Source organism: Rhagoletis zephyria, unplaced genomic scaffold (assembly GCF_001687245.7).
Source record: "Rhagoletis zephyria isolate East Lansing unplaced genomic scaffold, Rhagoletis_zephyria_1.1 Rzeph_scaffold_00588, whole genome shotgun sequence".
In the NCBI taxonomy this organism is placed as follows: Eukaryota; Metazoa; Arthropoda; class Insecta; order Diptera; family Tephritidae; genus Rhagoletis; species Rhagoletis zephyria.
The window spans coordinates 204,247-221,453 of record NW_016157672.1 but is presented as its reverse complement, the minus strand read 5'-3'; the positions used below and the strand labels follow the sequence as shown (position 1 = coordinate 221,453).

The 17,207-nt window shown below is 34.9% G+C and overlaps 1 protein-coding gene across 2 annotated transcripts in view; it reads right to left on the bottom strand.

Moving 5' to 3' along the window:
* Positions 1-320: 320 nt before the first annotated feature.
* Positions 321-17,207, bottom strand: part of LOC108360572 (uncharacterized) — a 96,548-nt gene continuing 79,661 nt past the window's right edge. The window contains exons 1-5 of one of the 2 annotated variants that reach the window (XM_017612919.1): positions 9,370-9,447; positions 9,028-9,311; positions 1,075-2,745; positions 479-1,011; positions 321-424 (exon numbers count right to left, since the gene is read on the bottom strand). In XM_017612919.1, the coding sequence (XP_017468408.1) occupies positions 352-424; positions 479-1,011; positions 1,075-2,745; positions 9,028-9,311; positions 9,370-9,442 (2,634 nt within the window). In that variant the 5' untranslated portion in view covers positions 9,443-9,447 and the 3' untranslated portion in view covers positions 321-351. Of the gene's footprint in view, positions 425-478; positions 1,012-1,074; positions 2,746-9,027; positions 9,312-9,369; positions 9,448-17,207 lie in introns of those variants that run through there. The other variant, XM_017612917.1, reaches the window with a different exon arrangement.

Here is a 17,207-nt window from a genome sequence, read left to right as displayed (position 1 = left end):
CCGGATATTTTTGGAAAAAATTGAAAATGTTGTTTTCTCAATTTGAAAAAAAAACGATAATTTCGCAAATTCTTAAAACCTATTCTACTTTTTTAATTTTCAACCTCATATTCAGATTGTGTGAGTTATTTTACATAGCAAATGACTATAAAATTCACGACTTTCAACTATTTTGTTAAAAAAAATTTTCCCAGGATGCATATGGTTTTCTAAATTGTCAAATGCAACGCGCAAGTACTTAGAGTTATCATATTCGAATAAAATTTTGCACAGCTTATTTTTAGACCAAAAGACATCTTTTTCAGCCCGGCAAACCAAATTTTATTTTTAACGAACGGTCTAATAGGTACATTATATATTTTTGGAGTGCCTTGATGCTGAAAAAACTTTTATCTTCAATAATCCTGGGTTAACCTCAGTCCACCTATAAAAACAGAAAAGCTTTAAAAATCAACACTAAAATTAGGTTATTACTTACCGAAGGTTGCGCTCTTTCAGACGAGTCTTAACTTTGTTTTTAATAGTGGAAACTCCACCTGTGCTATGTAGACCACGACCAGTGATTATGAATACGTGCTTATAACTACGAGAAGCAGCCCGCAGTCCGGTAATATGGCGATCTATAAACAGATCCAGACATCCGATTGCCTCCATCACATGCAAGTAATGTAAGTCTAAAAGCTCTGGGTTATTTTGTGTATATTTGTGCACATCCATAATACAATTGGCTGCGCGGTGATTGTACATATCCAATTTCATTTTGTGTAAGTTTGCGATTTGCGAATAATAAACAGCGACAGCACTGTTTCCTTTTTGAATGGCTTCTTTTGCTTTTTGATAGCATTCGGCTTTGAGTTGACAATGATGTGCCGCCAGGTTTCGCATTTCCTCAAAATCGTGCAGCGCCATTCGTTTTGCTTCTTCTGGCTGCAGAGGCCCTTTGGATATGCGATCTTCTCTGGCTTCAATGTACCCGCTGTTTTTGTTGCTTTTCTCTTGTTCCTCTTTTATCTGTATGTTTAAATGAAATAATATAAACAACATGTGTACTTATACTCTATGTTGCAAATTTACCATTTCTTGCTCATCTAAAGTACAATCCAACAATTTTTTCTGCAAATTTGAAAATGTGTGATGATCTGTCGATTTCGTTGTGCTGTTGAGAACTTTAACAGTTTCGTCATAGTTATTGTCATGAGCAGTTAAAATTTCAACAAGAGTTTCACGCGGAATTTTTGGAAAGTCTTCGCATAATTTAATTTGGGTTAGGTGAGCGGCGAGGTCACTTGGGTGATACCGCTGTTGTATATTGGTTGCTCTTTGAATTTCAGTTTCTTGATCATTTTTGTAAATCTGCCATGCATATTCCATATCTAACAACTCCTGTATGTTTCCGGGTGACTCCGAATAATTTTCGTATTTTGGATTTTTCAGAAGACGGGCAAAGTCTGCATCCTCGCGACTAGTTCTTTGCCTTTGCTCTTCAAGTTGATTATATGCGGACTCTATCCAGAGCATATATAGCTCCTTGGCTAAGGTTCGAGGCATGAATACGTTCAAAACGGGATTATCGGGAAATTTTTCTACCAATGATGTCATTTCAGATTGAAAAATATACTTCAATTGTTTTACTAACTCCTCGCCGATATTGATTTCTATTATTTCATTGACTTCGGCGTCAGCATCATCGTCGCCATGTTCCTCCTCATTTAGTGGGTCTGTCTGAACTTCGATACTGGCATAGCACTTTCCTTGGGGATTTCGTAGCTTTTCCCGCATTTCACGAAGCTTTCGAATATGCGGTGAAAATTGCTTACCGTCAAGAACAAAGCGATTCGCTATAACCTCAGTTATTTCTTGGATCTCTGGATTTGTCCGGTTATTTACGCGCGCGGCTCGCGATCGTTGCCTTTGAGGTTTTGTGCCTATTCCAAGCGAAGTTGGCGTTGGTGTTGGGGGAATCGCCGTCGTTATACTATCGTCTGCAATGTTTGGTTGCTTGCCACAAGTACATTGAAAGTCATCGGCAATTTCAGGTGCTGCCTCAAAATATTTACTACCCGGCGGGGTCATTAATTCATCCTCTCTTAAAAGAAGATCAACTGTCCAATCTATGTCCCCATCACATTTTACAAACAAGTCCCATAAACTAGCCACTTCCTTATTTGTATAAATTTGACGCAGCGATGCAAATCCCTTATTTTCATTCGGACAATTAATGCTATGTCGGTCGAAAAGTTTTTGATTCAAGTTATTTACATTTTTATTTTCACAATTTTGTGATTTGTCTTCATCATACACACCTTCTCGCAACAAATCTAAAAGGGATTTTGCTTGAGACTCATCCCCTAGCAGAATTTCTCGCTTGTCACTGCTGGACGGCATATTCCAAAATTGGTTTAGTTCCTTTTCATGCGGCTGCCAAGCAATCGATTCTTTGATTTGGATTTCATTTAATTCTCCCATTGCTTCTATTTTAGGAGGTGGCTTCAATTCTACGCTTGCGCTTTTCTGTTTGGAAGCTGATCTTTCTCTTTGGGCCTTTGGAGTGTTCTCATCGATCGATTGACAAGCGGTTTCCGTAGTAGCCGTGTCAGATAAATTACAATGGTCTTCCGAAGCAGCCCTTTCAGGTCTATATATTTGAAATACTTCGTCGGTTTCGGTGTCTTGTTGGCCGAAGGAAATAGGTGGAATGGATCGCATTTGTGGGAGTGTAACACGATATCTTGTTGTCTTGAGCATCTGTTTGAATGAAATACATACATATATGTAAATATGTAAGTATGTATATTTAAAATTAAGGAAAAAATTACTTTCATTAAAATGCTAAAAGCCAAAATCCCATATGTAAGTATGTATATCTTAACCTGAGTGGATGTCGACCTATCTCGGCAGCCAGTTCGAAAACGCCCTATCTCAGAAAACTTTTAAAGAACGCCCTACTTCAGAATTTTATTGAAGAACGCCCCATTTCAGAATTTTAGTGAAAAACACCCTATCTCAGAATTGGGTTGAACAATGCCCTCTCAGAATTCGGTTAAAAAATGCCCTATCTCAGCTTAAAATAAAAATGTGCTGCGATATGGCGTTCTTCAACCAAATTCTGAGATGGGTGTTTTTCAATAAAATTCGGAAATAGAGCGTTTTCGAACTAGCTTCCGAGATAGGTTGATCTTCCACTCAGGTATCGATATGAAGTTAACATAACCATAATACGAATTTCCAATATCTCAGTGACAGCGCCAACTAGCGAGTCCAAATCGACTGCTGAGTGGAATATCGACTTATCTCGGCAGCCAGTTCGAAAACGCCCTATCTCAAAAAACTTTTCAAGAACGCCCTATTTCAGAATTTTATTAAAAAAACACCCTATATCGGGATTTCGTTGTAGAACGCCATATCGCAGCACATTTTATTTTCAGCTGAGATAGGGCATTCTCAGAATTCGGTTCAAAACTGCCCTATCTCATTTCAAAATGTATTGAAAATGTGCTGAGACAGGGCGCTTTTGAATCGGCAGCGGAGATAAGGCGTTTTTGAAACGAATTCTGAAATAGGGCGTTATTCAACTAAATTCTGAAATAGAGCGTTCTTGAAAAGTTTTTTGAGATAGGGTGTTTTCGAACTGGCTGCCGAGATAGTAGGGATGGGTAAATTCGATATTCGAAGCTTCGAGATTCGAATTTTAATCGAATTTCAGCTCTAAAATGGCGAATTTTTGAAATCGAACTTTGTGGTGCTAAAATACGGATAAAATGAAGTTTTTCTAGAACAAATCGAATTTCGTCTTAATTTGCAAAAAAGTAACTCTGCAACTTTCTTCTTTTTGACTAAATTTGACATCATATTGTGTGTGGTACCATATTTGCCTTAGGATGCAAGTCAATAAAATACATCGAGGTTTTTTCGATCTGATGCAACGAAATATTGCATCGATGCATCGTATATAAAAATCGATATTTTCGATGCAGCGATTGAATTAAGAATATACAAGCAAATTGAAAGAATTAAAAGTGAAATATGTAATGACACAAAAATAAATTTTTTATTTAGACCTATATTCACAAAATGAAAGTGTATTTATGTCATCGAAAATATGGCCTGTGTATCAGAGACTGGCATGCGTTGAACGCCAACTATTGCATACTCAATCAATACTGCTGCTTTGTACGACTGAGCAGCGCGTTGACTTAGGCAGTCTGAACATGGTTCGTATAGCTTTAGACGCGTATACAATTTTTTATGCAGCAACGCCTCAAGGCAAAACATGTTAAGTGATGCAAAATTATTATTTCTTTAATTAATTTTCAGTTATTTTTCTATTATTTGGACGAATTTTATTGTTTTATCGCTTTTTTTTTTAATGAAATGCATGCATGCACACGGAAAATTGTAAACAAATTTCTTTCTCTTTTCTAAGCGTACGTACGCCTAGCTACCAACACTGCTGTACGCCAAGCGATTTGCAGTTAGCTTGCTTTGACGAATTCGTGAAGCTGACGACTCGTATACAGCCCTCCATTTAAATGCACGTGTGCGTTATCAAAGCGTACAACTTTCGTATGTAGCATCTAATACGCGTCTAAAGCTATACGACCCGTGTGCAGACTGCCTTAGTAGTATCGATACCTAAAAGAAATTAGTGGATGACTGAACACCAGCCCAAAGCGTGCTGTGTGGCAAATACAGCCACCGCATGTGAACGATACTTATAACAGCTCATACTGATATTGACTTCGGAAAACCAGAACTCCGAATGCTTGCCCACGAAACAAGCAAACGCGGCATTTGAACGGTTGCCGAAAGCATGAGAGCTCATTATTCCTCTTTAAAATATGCCAATTCAGTTTTTATAACGATTTTTTTATATTGCATCCAACGTGCATTACAATTGTATATTATTAACGTTATATTATTTAATGTTTTAAATTATAATTTGTTTCTTAATTTCGTTATTATTAATGCTAAATCAAAAACTTTGCGCTCAGCTGCTGCGGAACTGTGAGGCAGAATAAAAATGTGATGAACTAAATCAGAAATTTCTCCAGCGGCCCTTCACCCAATCCATTTTTAATCAAACTTACTTGATCCCAAAAACGTTCTATATTGGTACAGTTTTTGAAGGTACCTTCACTCAGCCTCAATTTGAGAAATTCAGATTCAATTATGTCTGCATCATTTATCAATGCAAGAAATTGGTCGAGTAGGGGCAAAATTGATACATCAGTGGCAGAAACAACTGTATGTGGTATAATAATTTCAAGATGTTGAATATCTTTTCGACAGAAATCGAATATTATTTTCATGTGATAAATGCTATGGTTTAAGTTTTGCTACCTTTCCATAGTTTTGCCAGCCACTTTAATATTTAGGGGACTCCCTTAAACGCGAAAAGTGGAAGACTCGAAAACTTCGAAAGTTTTCGAGGCTGTTTTTGGGAATGCACCTTTTTTCAGCCTCGTAAACAATGGAGAAATTCCGAAGTTTGACAGTTCAGTCAGAGTTTTTTGTATACATACATACACATATAATACATCGCATCAGCTGAAATAAATATAAAATCAGCATTGAAAATGCCACGAAAAAGTGAAAAATGTAAATTGTATGAATTTATTGATCAAAACGCAGTCAACGATTTAATGATGCTCGAAATATTTGGGCCAAGTGACGGTTTGTACTTTTGTACTTCTTTTAATTTAATAAGTATTATAGTTACATATTTTTTAACCAATCGCAGGATGCAATCAAGAAAAAAAAGAAAAAATTCTTGATGAATGGCTTCTGTCCACTCTGTCTGTAAGCTGTTTTCGATATAGCAGCCCTTTTCGACTTAATACGGTTCCAAAGTCAAAATAGTTTATATGTGATGTCTTACCAAATTTAGATAAAAAAGATTTAAGCAATTAGTACGAGTAAACTGGACAAACTTTAATACAATAACAAATTTAATTAAAAGTGACGAATTGTTCCAAGGACCCAGATCTTGTAAACAATTCCCTGTTGAGTTACAACTTGCCATCGTTTTATTTCGATTAGGATCTAGCGAGGAGAGGGAGCTACAGTAGCAAAAATTGCAAGCTATTTAGGAGTTGGCGACGGTGGAACGTTGCAAAGGATTACGGATCGAGTATTTGGCGCAATTTTAAAAATAAACGATAAGTTTTTGTTCTGACCCGACTCTAAAGAACGTCAAAATATTGTGTCGCACACATGCCACGAGTTGCCGTACTGTATTGGTTACGTCGATGGCACAGAAATAAAGCTAGCTGAAAAACCCGTAGAGGATCCCGAGTCGTACTTTTCTCGCAAGCACATATATTCCTTAAAGCTTCAAGCTGTATGCGATTATAAGCTTAGAGTTCGTAGTATTGTACTTGGGTATCCAGGCAGTGTGAACGACAGCAGAATTTATAGGAATTGCAAGTTCTTTACAAAGGTACCGAAATATTTTAGCGGCGACGAATGGATAGCTGCCGACAGTGCCTACAAGCTAACTACTACTGTTATAACTCCATTTCGATCTAATTCAAACGATGGTACTTTGCAGCAGCGGAACGATTTTAATAAAATTTTTAGCAAATATCGCATCCGAATTGCTTTGGTATTATGAAGGAGAGATTTAACAGCCTAAAGGAATTAAAAATTCAAATAAAATACGATTCAAGTATTAAATTAGCTTGTCGTTGGATTTTGGTGTGCGGAATTTTGCACAACATCATATTAGAGCAAAACAATGACGATTACTTTTAATTTGAGAATCTGGAGGATGCTGATAATGAGAACGATAAACTAGAAACCTAAAATCAACAATTCCCAGTCATTGAAGGGGAATTAAAACGACGAGCTTTAATCGAAATTATAAAAGAAATGGAAAACCTGAAATTATTTCAACTCGATCAAAATAAATTCAATTAATGAAATTCATTTTTATTTGTTCTGTTTGCACTTTGTATATTCAGTAGCGCCACAAAAAACTGGACACTGATAAATCGCGGCATAATGCCCCTGTATCTTAAAAAAATGTTTGCAAATTTTTTATAAAAATATAGTTTATCCTTCAACAAAACTCACAAAATTCAAAACTCTGCGTACAACTTAAAAAAATGCTTCAAATTTTCATTAAAATTTTTAAATTTTAGGAAAAATTTTATAGTTTTGTAACTTATTGAATTTTAGTACAATAAAGTGCAAGTCGGAAGAAAAAAAAAACAAAAATCAACGGTAAATCTCAGCTACTTCAAACTTGTAAAGTACAAGTTCAATAAACTACATAACTGCATACCCAAATTTTTCTACAATATTAGAAAAAAGTAAAAGTTTCAAGGAAAATTTTGAGAATTTCGCACAGTTTGGAGCTCTGAGTTTTGTTGTAGGATTAACTATGGCCCTTATTATGAGCTGCATTCGATTTTCGATCTTCGCTGGCTATCGAAAATCGAAGATCGAAAGTGAAATTCGTATTATGAGCTATGCAAGCGTGTCGAAATTTTCGCTGAGTATCGAATTTTCTGTCGAACAGAATTTTGCTTTCGATGGTGTAGCGAAGTGTTAGGAAATTGTGAAAAATGTATGATTTTGTATATGTTTTCTTACATTTTGGCGGCTAGACACTAATTTTAAACAATTTTTATTAACTTCATGCAGTTCTAACATCGTGAATACTAAACACAAGCTCGAAAGGCTGCTTTACTTGTGAAAGAAAATCCCAATACTCTGTTGGCACGATCTCTGAGAACAAAATCCTAGCGCTGTTGATAGTTTTAAAATATTTTAAATAGATTTGGTTCACAAACGCCTCTTTAGATGGTCGGAACTTTTTAAAGAATCTGTAGACAAATTTCTTAAATATATTTTATATCAAAATATATTCGAAAGACTAATAAACTTAAACTCTCTTAAACATTTGCTACTCCTGGCCAGTTTACTAAGCTCTCATCCTCTGACGAATCGTTGAACCAGAACTCGTTGTACTCATTTTACCACGTTTTTATAAACTTGCTTTCTTTTTTACTTCATTTTAATTAGAACAAATTTACATAAATATGTATAAGCACACTATTTAGTTTGCTCGATTTGTAAACAAAGCTTCTCAGCGGTGAAAAATATACTATTGTGAACAACCTAAACGAGCGAAATTCACAATAGCGCTATTCTTCATCGAATGAGCGCCATAATACCAAATGAAAATTCGTTCGCTCAGCACTTTCGACCACAGTCGAAAATCGAATGCAACTCATAATAGGGGCCTATATTTTAATAAGAAATATGCAAAAAGTTATTTACTCAGACGCAGAGGAATTTTAACATGATTAATCAGTGCACGTTTTTTCTGCTACTGTTCATAAATACTTATTAAAAATAAATATAATTCAAAATATAATCATATAATTCAAATTATTATTCTTTCAATTCAGTCGACTTATGCTTGTGATGAAAATAAAAATTATTGGAAACGAAAACTCCGCAATACTGATTACTTTTTTTAGTTTAACTACACTCTAATTATCTTATTTTGTAATCGAATAAGTTAAAGGAATTAATGGATGTTGTTTTTGAACTTTAGTTCCAGCTCATACTTTCTTATTTTTTCTTCTCTTTCATTTTCCAATTTCATTTTGCCATGGCAAGTCTTTCATCGCGCTCTATTTCAATTTTCTTTAATTCCAATAGCTGCTCAAGTTCGATTTGTTTTAAATTGGCTTCATTTTTGTCTTTTTCCTTTACCCAATCAAATTTTTTTATTTCGAAATCCAATTTTTTTTCCTGCATTGCTAGAAACTGCCCTACACCACCTACATTTTGGCTAGACTTTCTCTTTTGAATTTCTTTTCGCTTTAACTTGCTTTTTACATTAGCAAAATTCACTGGCTGTAGACGATCAGATGGAGATTCTGGTGTAAACAANAATTTTTTTATTTCGAAATCCAATTTTTTTTCCTGCATTGCTAGAAACTGCCCTACACCACCTACATTTTGGCTAGACTTTCTCTTTTGAATTTCTTTTCGCTTTAACTTGCTTTTTACATTAGCAAAATTCACTGGCTGTAGACGATCAGATGGAGATTCTGGTGTAAACAAATATTCTGACTCAGCATTATTAGGTGACCATTTTGGTGTGATTTCTTCTGCGCAAAAACTATTTGAAACCTTGTCAAGTTCCGAGTCTGGTAGTATAAGCGATTCGTTTTGGTAATCCAAAAGAATTTCTATATTTTCGCTCTCGACAATCACAGAAGGGTTGACACCTTTTCTTTGTCCGAAAATCTCCTCCAATATATCAAAAAATTGACATATTTTTTCCACATACTCTGCAAAAGACGCTTTAGATAATATTTTACAATGGAGGGTTAACGTACTCCAACACACCTGCAACGCTTTTTTGCTCACCCTTTTCCAATAGTCCAGCTCCAGTTTGCCCCTTCCATTTCGTTGCATCCATGTAAGCTACCTTTAGGTGGCGCATTTTCCCCTTCATTGTACTCCAATTTATTTGGAAAAGTATCCAATTTTTTGCCGAGATGTTTGAGTAAAACTTTTGGGTGACAGGCCTCTACAAAATTTCCGAGAAAAATCACATGCTCGACAACTTGTACTATATAAAAACACACCTCAAATGCTTCCGGGTTGCCTTTCACCTCGTTTCGCACATCTATGCCCTGACGCTACTCTGCGGCGCTTTGGATTTGGCGTTTTTTCTTTTAATTGCTGAAAGAAAAGGTTTTATTAGTTGCGTTCGATAACAAAATTAGCCAACACCAGCCAACAATCAAAATCAAGAGAGTAAGCGAAAATTCTCTCCCAAAGAGATGAAAAAGCAAAAAAGTAAACGAACAGGAAATTAGCCATTACTTGCAAAAACCGGAAGAAGAAAACACACCAGCTGACTTTGTTTATGTTTTATTTGTAAACAAACTGAAATTCATGTTGCCTCCATAGAGAAAAAAGGTAAGTGAACGTTCAATGTTCGCCAGGAACATTTCTAGAAGCAAAAACTAGTTGGCGCTATCATAAAGCCACATAGCAGGCAGCCAAAAAGCATATAAATACCAAAACTCGGAAAATGCAATTTTGTTTGTTTACAGAAATGGCAACCATATGTTTTGTGATCATATGTTTTCGTGTTGGATAATTTTTGCTGACTAAAATTTTACCAGTACAAAATGAACGCTTCTCTGGCATCAAAATGAACGCTTGCTCTCTCAATTTTTGTGTGTTGGATAATTTTTTGTCGTTATCGAACGCCATCCAGTAAAAATTTGGAAAAACTATTACAAATTTTTGACTTGTCGAACGCACCTATTTATTTTCCAAAATAAGCTAATTTGTCTTACCTCTTTGTTCATGCTGCTCAAGCTCTTTTCAGCTGTTTTCAGTTAGTGTTGCCTACTTTCAGTTTTTTGTTTTCTTTTACTGGAGGTTTACACAAGACATTTTTTTCGAAGGCAATAGCCAAAGCGAATTCAAATAATTCATTCATATATTCTCAATTGTCTTGTCTTATGTAAACGCAAGGTCACTAAGTTCGTAGAATATTCGGATATAAAGGCAACACTGAAACTTACGAACGACTTTTCGAGGCTTTTTTCGCGACTAATTTACCTCGATAGTTTTCGAGGCACGCGGAAAACGCCTTTCAAACAGATTTTGACAGTTGTTTTTCGAGGCTGGAAAAGTTTCGAGGTTTCGAGGTTTTCGAGACATGTTCGTGTTTAAGGGTATCCCCTAATTGATCACTGAGTAATTGAAATTAGCAAGAAACCGCGATATTTTTTGAAGCCCGCTTTGACAGATGATTAGCCATGCCATATTTGAAGATCAGTGGCAAGGCGTGTTCACACTTTAAGCAGCTGTTGCCAATCGGCCCTATGCGGAACATCGTCATCGACATCGCCGACGATCGTCAGCGCATCAGTAACGTGGCTGACGATGACGATATTCAACATAGGGCGGAATATTCATCAATTACATAGAAACAATTTAAAACGCGAAACTATTGCATGAAGTTAAAGGGTGATAATAACCTAACCAAAGGCTTGTGAAATGGACCATTTTAAAAACAATTGGAGAAATGGACCAAACGAAAAGAAATGGACCAAAACGGCAACCGTGAAATTAAAACACAAAAAAATGGTTGTGTCTAGTGCTTTTTTTCTAAACTCAAATTTCTCATGCAAATGAAATAATTTGAAATATTTAAAGCTGTGGCAGCACTGAATTTACAATAATCAATAAATTTAAATGCACTAAAATGCAACCATGATTTATAAAAAGCCCAAGTTGCAAACCTTCGTTCCCGTACACGGGTAATTTAAGTATTTCTGTTTTCTTTTCTAATTGTACATATTTTGATTGATTACACAGTTCGCCAAATTTATTTTTTTTTTACCTCCTGAGTAAAACACATCGTCTCTTTTTAATTATTTGGTAATGATCCAAATTTGGCCACAGAATTACTCTAGCACGCCAGAATTTTGAGGTATCCATCCTCAAAGTGCCAAAAACACGTTTTTGCCGATGTTTGAGGTTACATTGTGAAAACACAATTTTTTTTTGCTAATTTCTACTTAGGGTATAATTTAGTACTAATACAAGCTTAAATGTGCAGTACTTCGGTATTACTTCGTAAGCATGAGCCATCATAGCATGTTAAATACTATAAGCTGTTATGAAAAAAAGTATCCTTTGATTTAAAAAAATGTAGTGCTTTTAGTGTGGTAAAACGCTTTGTTTTCTAAGTTTTGGTGCCTTTTGAAACTCAAAAGTTGGCAACACTGCAAACCAGTATTCCGAATGCTCGTTCACGAAACTAGCAAACGCGGCACTTGAACGGTTGTCGGAAGCATGAGAGCTCCCGTGGACGCAGTGTTGCCAAATTCTGAATTTGAAAAATCACTAAAACCCAAGAAAAATCGCGTTTTTTCTTGAAAAAAGCACCAAATTTTTATTGGACTATTTAATGGACTTTGTATGCATGAAAAATTGTATTGTAGGGATGCCGATTCATATTAATAAAAATCAATGTTTTTTGCTCGACGTTCGAATTTATTCTGTTTTCTAATTGANCACCAAATTTTTATTGGACTATTTAATGGACTTTGTATGCATGAAAAATTTTATTGTAGGGATGCCGATTCATATTAATAAAAATCAATGTTTTTTGCTCGACGTTCAAATTTATTCTGTTTTCTATTAATTCAAATATTTTCGTTCGAGCGACGTAAGATTCTTGTTCTTATTTTCTAATTTGCAGCTGTGTTCAGCGTTGCCGTTTCGCTTAGAAACGAAGAAGCAAAATTGATTAATTTTTCCTGACTGTTTTAATCAGTGGTGCAAACGGGAGTCTCCGGGAGCTACTCGGCTTTCACATACAAGTCGTGTGTGAGCAGCTACCGAGCTTATGCGCCGCTAGCAGCCGGTCAGTTTGCGTTTGTACTAGAGGTGTCAAACTATCGATAGTCACACCATCGATAGTTTTGATAGTTTTCAGAAAAACTATCAATATTCACGATAGTCTCGAAAAAAACAAAACTATCGATAGCACTATCGATAGCGCTAAATCAGTTAGGTTGCTTTGTTTTTACAGGATCATAGTGAAATAAATATTATCTTATAAAAGTTATAATCATTCAAAATTAAATAACTGCTTAGCCAAAATACTTCTCTTTTTAGAAAGTTCAAAAACAAACACAAGTTATACAAACAAAACAGGATTTACGATTAACATATGTATTAAAGTCCAGCGCAAGTGTATTTGCCGCATTTCGTTCAATAAGTACTCCTTGCATTGTACTCTACTCCCAACACATTGTTACTCTTTTTCCGCATACATACACTACTTGGCGTTGAGAGAGTAAATACTTGACGTACTTGCTATTACTCCACCAAAGTAGGTACTCTACTTTCTCTCATCGCGTACGAGAAATATTTGCTGCTGCCAAAAGGGAGTGGCAAATCTACTCTCTGTATACTTGTAGTACGGTAAGTACTTGCGTATTAAATTTCTATTCTGGTTGTTAGCCTACTAGTTGATATCGTTTGCAGCGCTGGTCAGTGAAATTGAAAGAGTAAAAATAGAATATGGAAATTGACGATGTAAGGAAATGTTTACGGCCTTATTTATAAAAAATAACGTAGATTTAGACAGTTGTTTAATGTGACATTTTCATAAAACTTTTGTATTCAAGCAGCTTTTTAAATCTATGTATGTACTTAAATTTTTATGAAAGTATTATTTCTCGTCTCTAATTTTCTATAAAACTATTTGCAGTCATTAACCAACAAATAAGTTGTCAAAAACAATAACTTAAGCAATGCTGCTATACGAAATAAAATTATTAGTGGCAAATCAAAATTTTGAAAAGTGCCGATTTTCACATTCGATAGTTGGACATGGTAGCGACGAGATGTACGAGCATTTTTTTCTTAAGAGCTGCATACTGATTTAAGAAATTTTTTATAGAAGAAAATTTATTTTCCATTTATTGTGCGTAATTTTATATGAATTTTTAGTTTTTCTTGAGAGCCTTTACAAATAAAAAAAATTTCGGAATATGTACATACATATGTACATACATACGCAGCCATATAACTTGATTTCAAGAGAAACGAATTTTCATTTGGCACGTTCAGAAGGCGCAACAGCTCAGTAACTGGTGCGATTGCACCTTCTGAACGCGTTGTTGCGTACTTCTGATCAACTGAATAGTTGCGTGTTAGATGATCGTAATATTTTTCTGATCATTTGAGACAACATGTTGGTGTGTACCTTTGAGAGTTGAATTTGACAGCTAATGTATGAAGTCGTTCAAAAGACGCATAACGATCACTGATTTTTGTTTAGCAACGGTTGCGCTCAACTGCTGCGCCTTCTGAACCTACCCATTGATAACTTTTTTTTTTTTATAACACTGCGACAGCTCAAATTGGTATTGAGTAAAACCAAATGCAAGATAGAGTTTTTGAATTTCATTGAGTTTTTTTAATAAATACTAAAATTAGAGGTGTATGAATGGCGAAAGAAAAACTTTATCCGATTTTTTTAAATCGAAACTACATTTTTACATATGTACATATGTACATGCATACATAAATATATTTAATATGAAATTGAAATTTTCACATCAATTTGCGCTATCTTCAAACCCATGGTTTCAATTGTACGCATATCGTCAGGGTTTTCCCCACAACTTGGTTTTGCTGCAGGGAAGCGACAGAGCAAGTGACGAGAAAAAATATATGCGGACACTTATATATGTATCTATACATAAGGTGACCACCTGTACCTAAATCTCCGGTACAGTACCGAAACTTTTGGTTTTGTAGCGTGTACCGAAACGAAGGTTTGGGTACAAGCAAATGTACCGGAATATGCAAAGGTATGTACATTTTTAGAAAAAAAATCAATCAGCTGTTTGACTTGACTTTCAAGTTGCTACACGACTTGAAAGTAAAAATTGATATTAAGTCGACGTTCAAGTTGTAAACGTGCGTGTGTGTTAGTAAAAAAGTGTGAGTGTATTGCAACTTGAAACCAAGATCTTGATCGTGTAACGTCCAAGTTATTTCTTTATTTTATCGACAATATCGATATTTTCCCCATTACTAGCTCAAATAAGAAAGCGAAAAATGTCAAGAAAGCGTGGAGTGAATGTTTCAATGAAAACTTAAAAGAAAAATAACCAATGTTAAGTATTTATCTGGCTTTAAAAACAGGACAATTTGTCCTTTTTAAAGAAATAATAAGTTTTGCGAGCGCATTGTAAATATGTGGAAAATTTTTGGAATAAATCTGAAATTTAAACCAATTTTTATTATTTTTCCCACTTCTACAATATGTTTGCCAAAATTTCAAAAGAAAATAGTATCTTTTAGTCATTAATTCTAAAAGAATGTTTAATTCCGAGTAAAACTAGGTACCATTCATTAAAATCAATAAAAATATTACTATTCAAACCTCAAAATGAATCCAATTTAACTGATAAAATTTTAATTTAAAATTACATCGAAGTGATTTTGAAAAAATCTTAAGAAAATTCATAACTTTACTTGGAATTGCACATTCTTTTCGAAGCAATGTCTGAAAGAGACTATTTTGTTTTGAAATTGTAGAAAAAATGTTGTAGAAGTGGGAAAAATAATAAAAATTTGTGTTAACTTCAGACTTACAACTTTCAACACATTGACAATAAGGGTACTCATTTAAAAGCGCAAAACTCTCGCAAACTGGGCAAACTGTGCAATTTTAAACCCTCGCAAATGAAATGTCAAAATTTGTATGGAAAGCCATTTGCACAAAAAGGGAAACTTTGCGCGGCAATTTTGTAGCGCAACTTTGCGCAGTGTGCTGTGCAACCCTCAATCAGCTATTTTGTTTACATTCATTTTGGTTTGTGCTCAACGCTTTTTCGAAATAATTGCGGTAAGACTTAAATATTTACTCAAATTTGAGTTTCAATTGTTCAACTTTATAAATTAAGTATAGTCAAATAATTAAATGTCAGAAATTGCATAAGATATAAAATTGTCCTCATGAAACACATGGCGCAAAGTTGCCCAATTGCCCAAATATGAAACTGGCGCGTATATATGAGTACCCTTAATGTGCACACAAAACTTATTTATTCTTTAAATAGTACAAACATTATTCCTTCCAAAGACTATAAAACTTAAAATAGGGTAAAAATTAACAGCTGAACATTTTTTAGTGCGGAAAGTCATGTAAAAATGGTTTTTTAAGAATAAGTCGAGAATTTGAGGGTGTTACAAAAATTTTAAATGCAATTTCGTGAATTACTTGACCAGCCCCACGACGTGTACTAGGTCACTTAAAAAGTTCACGATCAGTGTAACACCTTGTGATTAAACATAAGTGGCAAAATATCACTTCTAAATGGGGGGCTATAGATTTGGCCAATACTGTATAATTTGCTTCAAATTAAATTCGTAATGGATTTTATAACATTTACGTAATAAATAAAATAGATCTCAGAATGAACGAAATTAATTTTACTGTACCGGATTTTTCAAAAGGAAAGGTGGTCGGTCACCTTATCTATGCACATACGTATCTATGCACATATGTATCTATGCACATATCTATCTATGCACATAAGTATCTATGCACATACATACATACGTACTTAGGTATGTATATCAGCATTTTAGTTGAAAGTACGTTTTGCTCGTCGCTATCTTCATCGCTCCACTACATTCCTGTCCTTAGTTTTATTCAGATTCCACAAATGTCTGTTTTCTTCGAAAATACTCAAGTACTACCAGTAGAGTACTCTACTGTCAAATACCTTTTACTCGCGGTAGTTGCGGAAGGCAAAGTAAATACTCTACGCGTCTAACTGGTTTATGCTTACTCACACTTGACCCGAAAGATGAGAGCAAAGGAGGGAAAGTATTTGCGCGGCGATCGGATGTCTTGTTAGGCCGTTTAAATGGAATTGCGCAGGAGGTTAATATGTATGTATAATTTCAAAAAAATTGGGAGAGATGATCGATAGTCCTACTAAACTATCGATATTTTTGATAGTATAAGAAAAAACTATCAATGAGTATTGACAGTCTGAAAAATTGAAACTATCGATATCGATAGTGCTATCGATAGTTTGACAAATCTAGTTTGTACTTCATGCTGAAAGCATCACATGCGCGAGCTGTTTTGCTGAGTACACACATACAGATACAAAAATATTGTGCTTGTATTGGGAGCTCAGCCAACGCTGTGCACCACTNTCACTACCGATTTCTCCTTGAGAAAGTACAGCTCCCAGTGCATAATTTGAAGCGTCTGTTGTCAAAACAAAAGGTTTTGAAAAATCTGGGTAACTTAGTACTGGTGGCGACATAAGTTTTTCTTTCAAAAGTTCAAATGAACTCTGACAATTTTGTGACCAGCTAAAAATCACATTTTTCTTTAATAATTGATTTAATGGTTTTGCTATGTCAGCAAAGTTCTGAATAAAACGTCTGTAGTAGTTACAAAAAGCTACAGATCTGCGTACTTCGTCAGAATCTGTTGGTGTTGGGTAATCTTTAATTACTGAATATTTGCTAGGGTCAGTAGTCACACCTTTATTTGTGATTAAATGTCCAAGGTAAACTACCTCAGGTCTCAAGAAATTACATTTTCCTGGATTCAATTTTAAATTATATTTACGTAACCTTTTAAAAACTTCTACAAGATTCCTATTGTG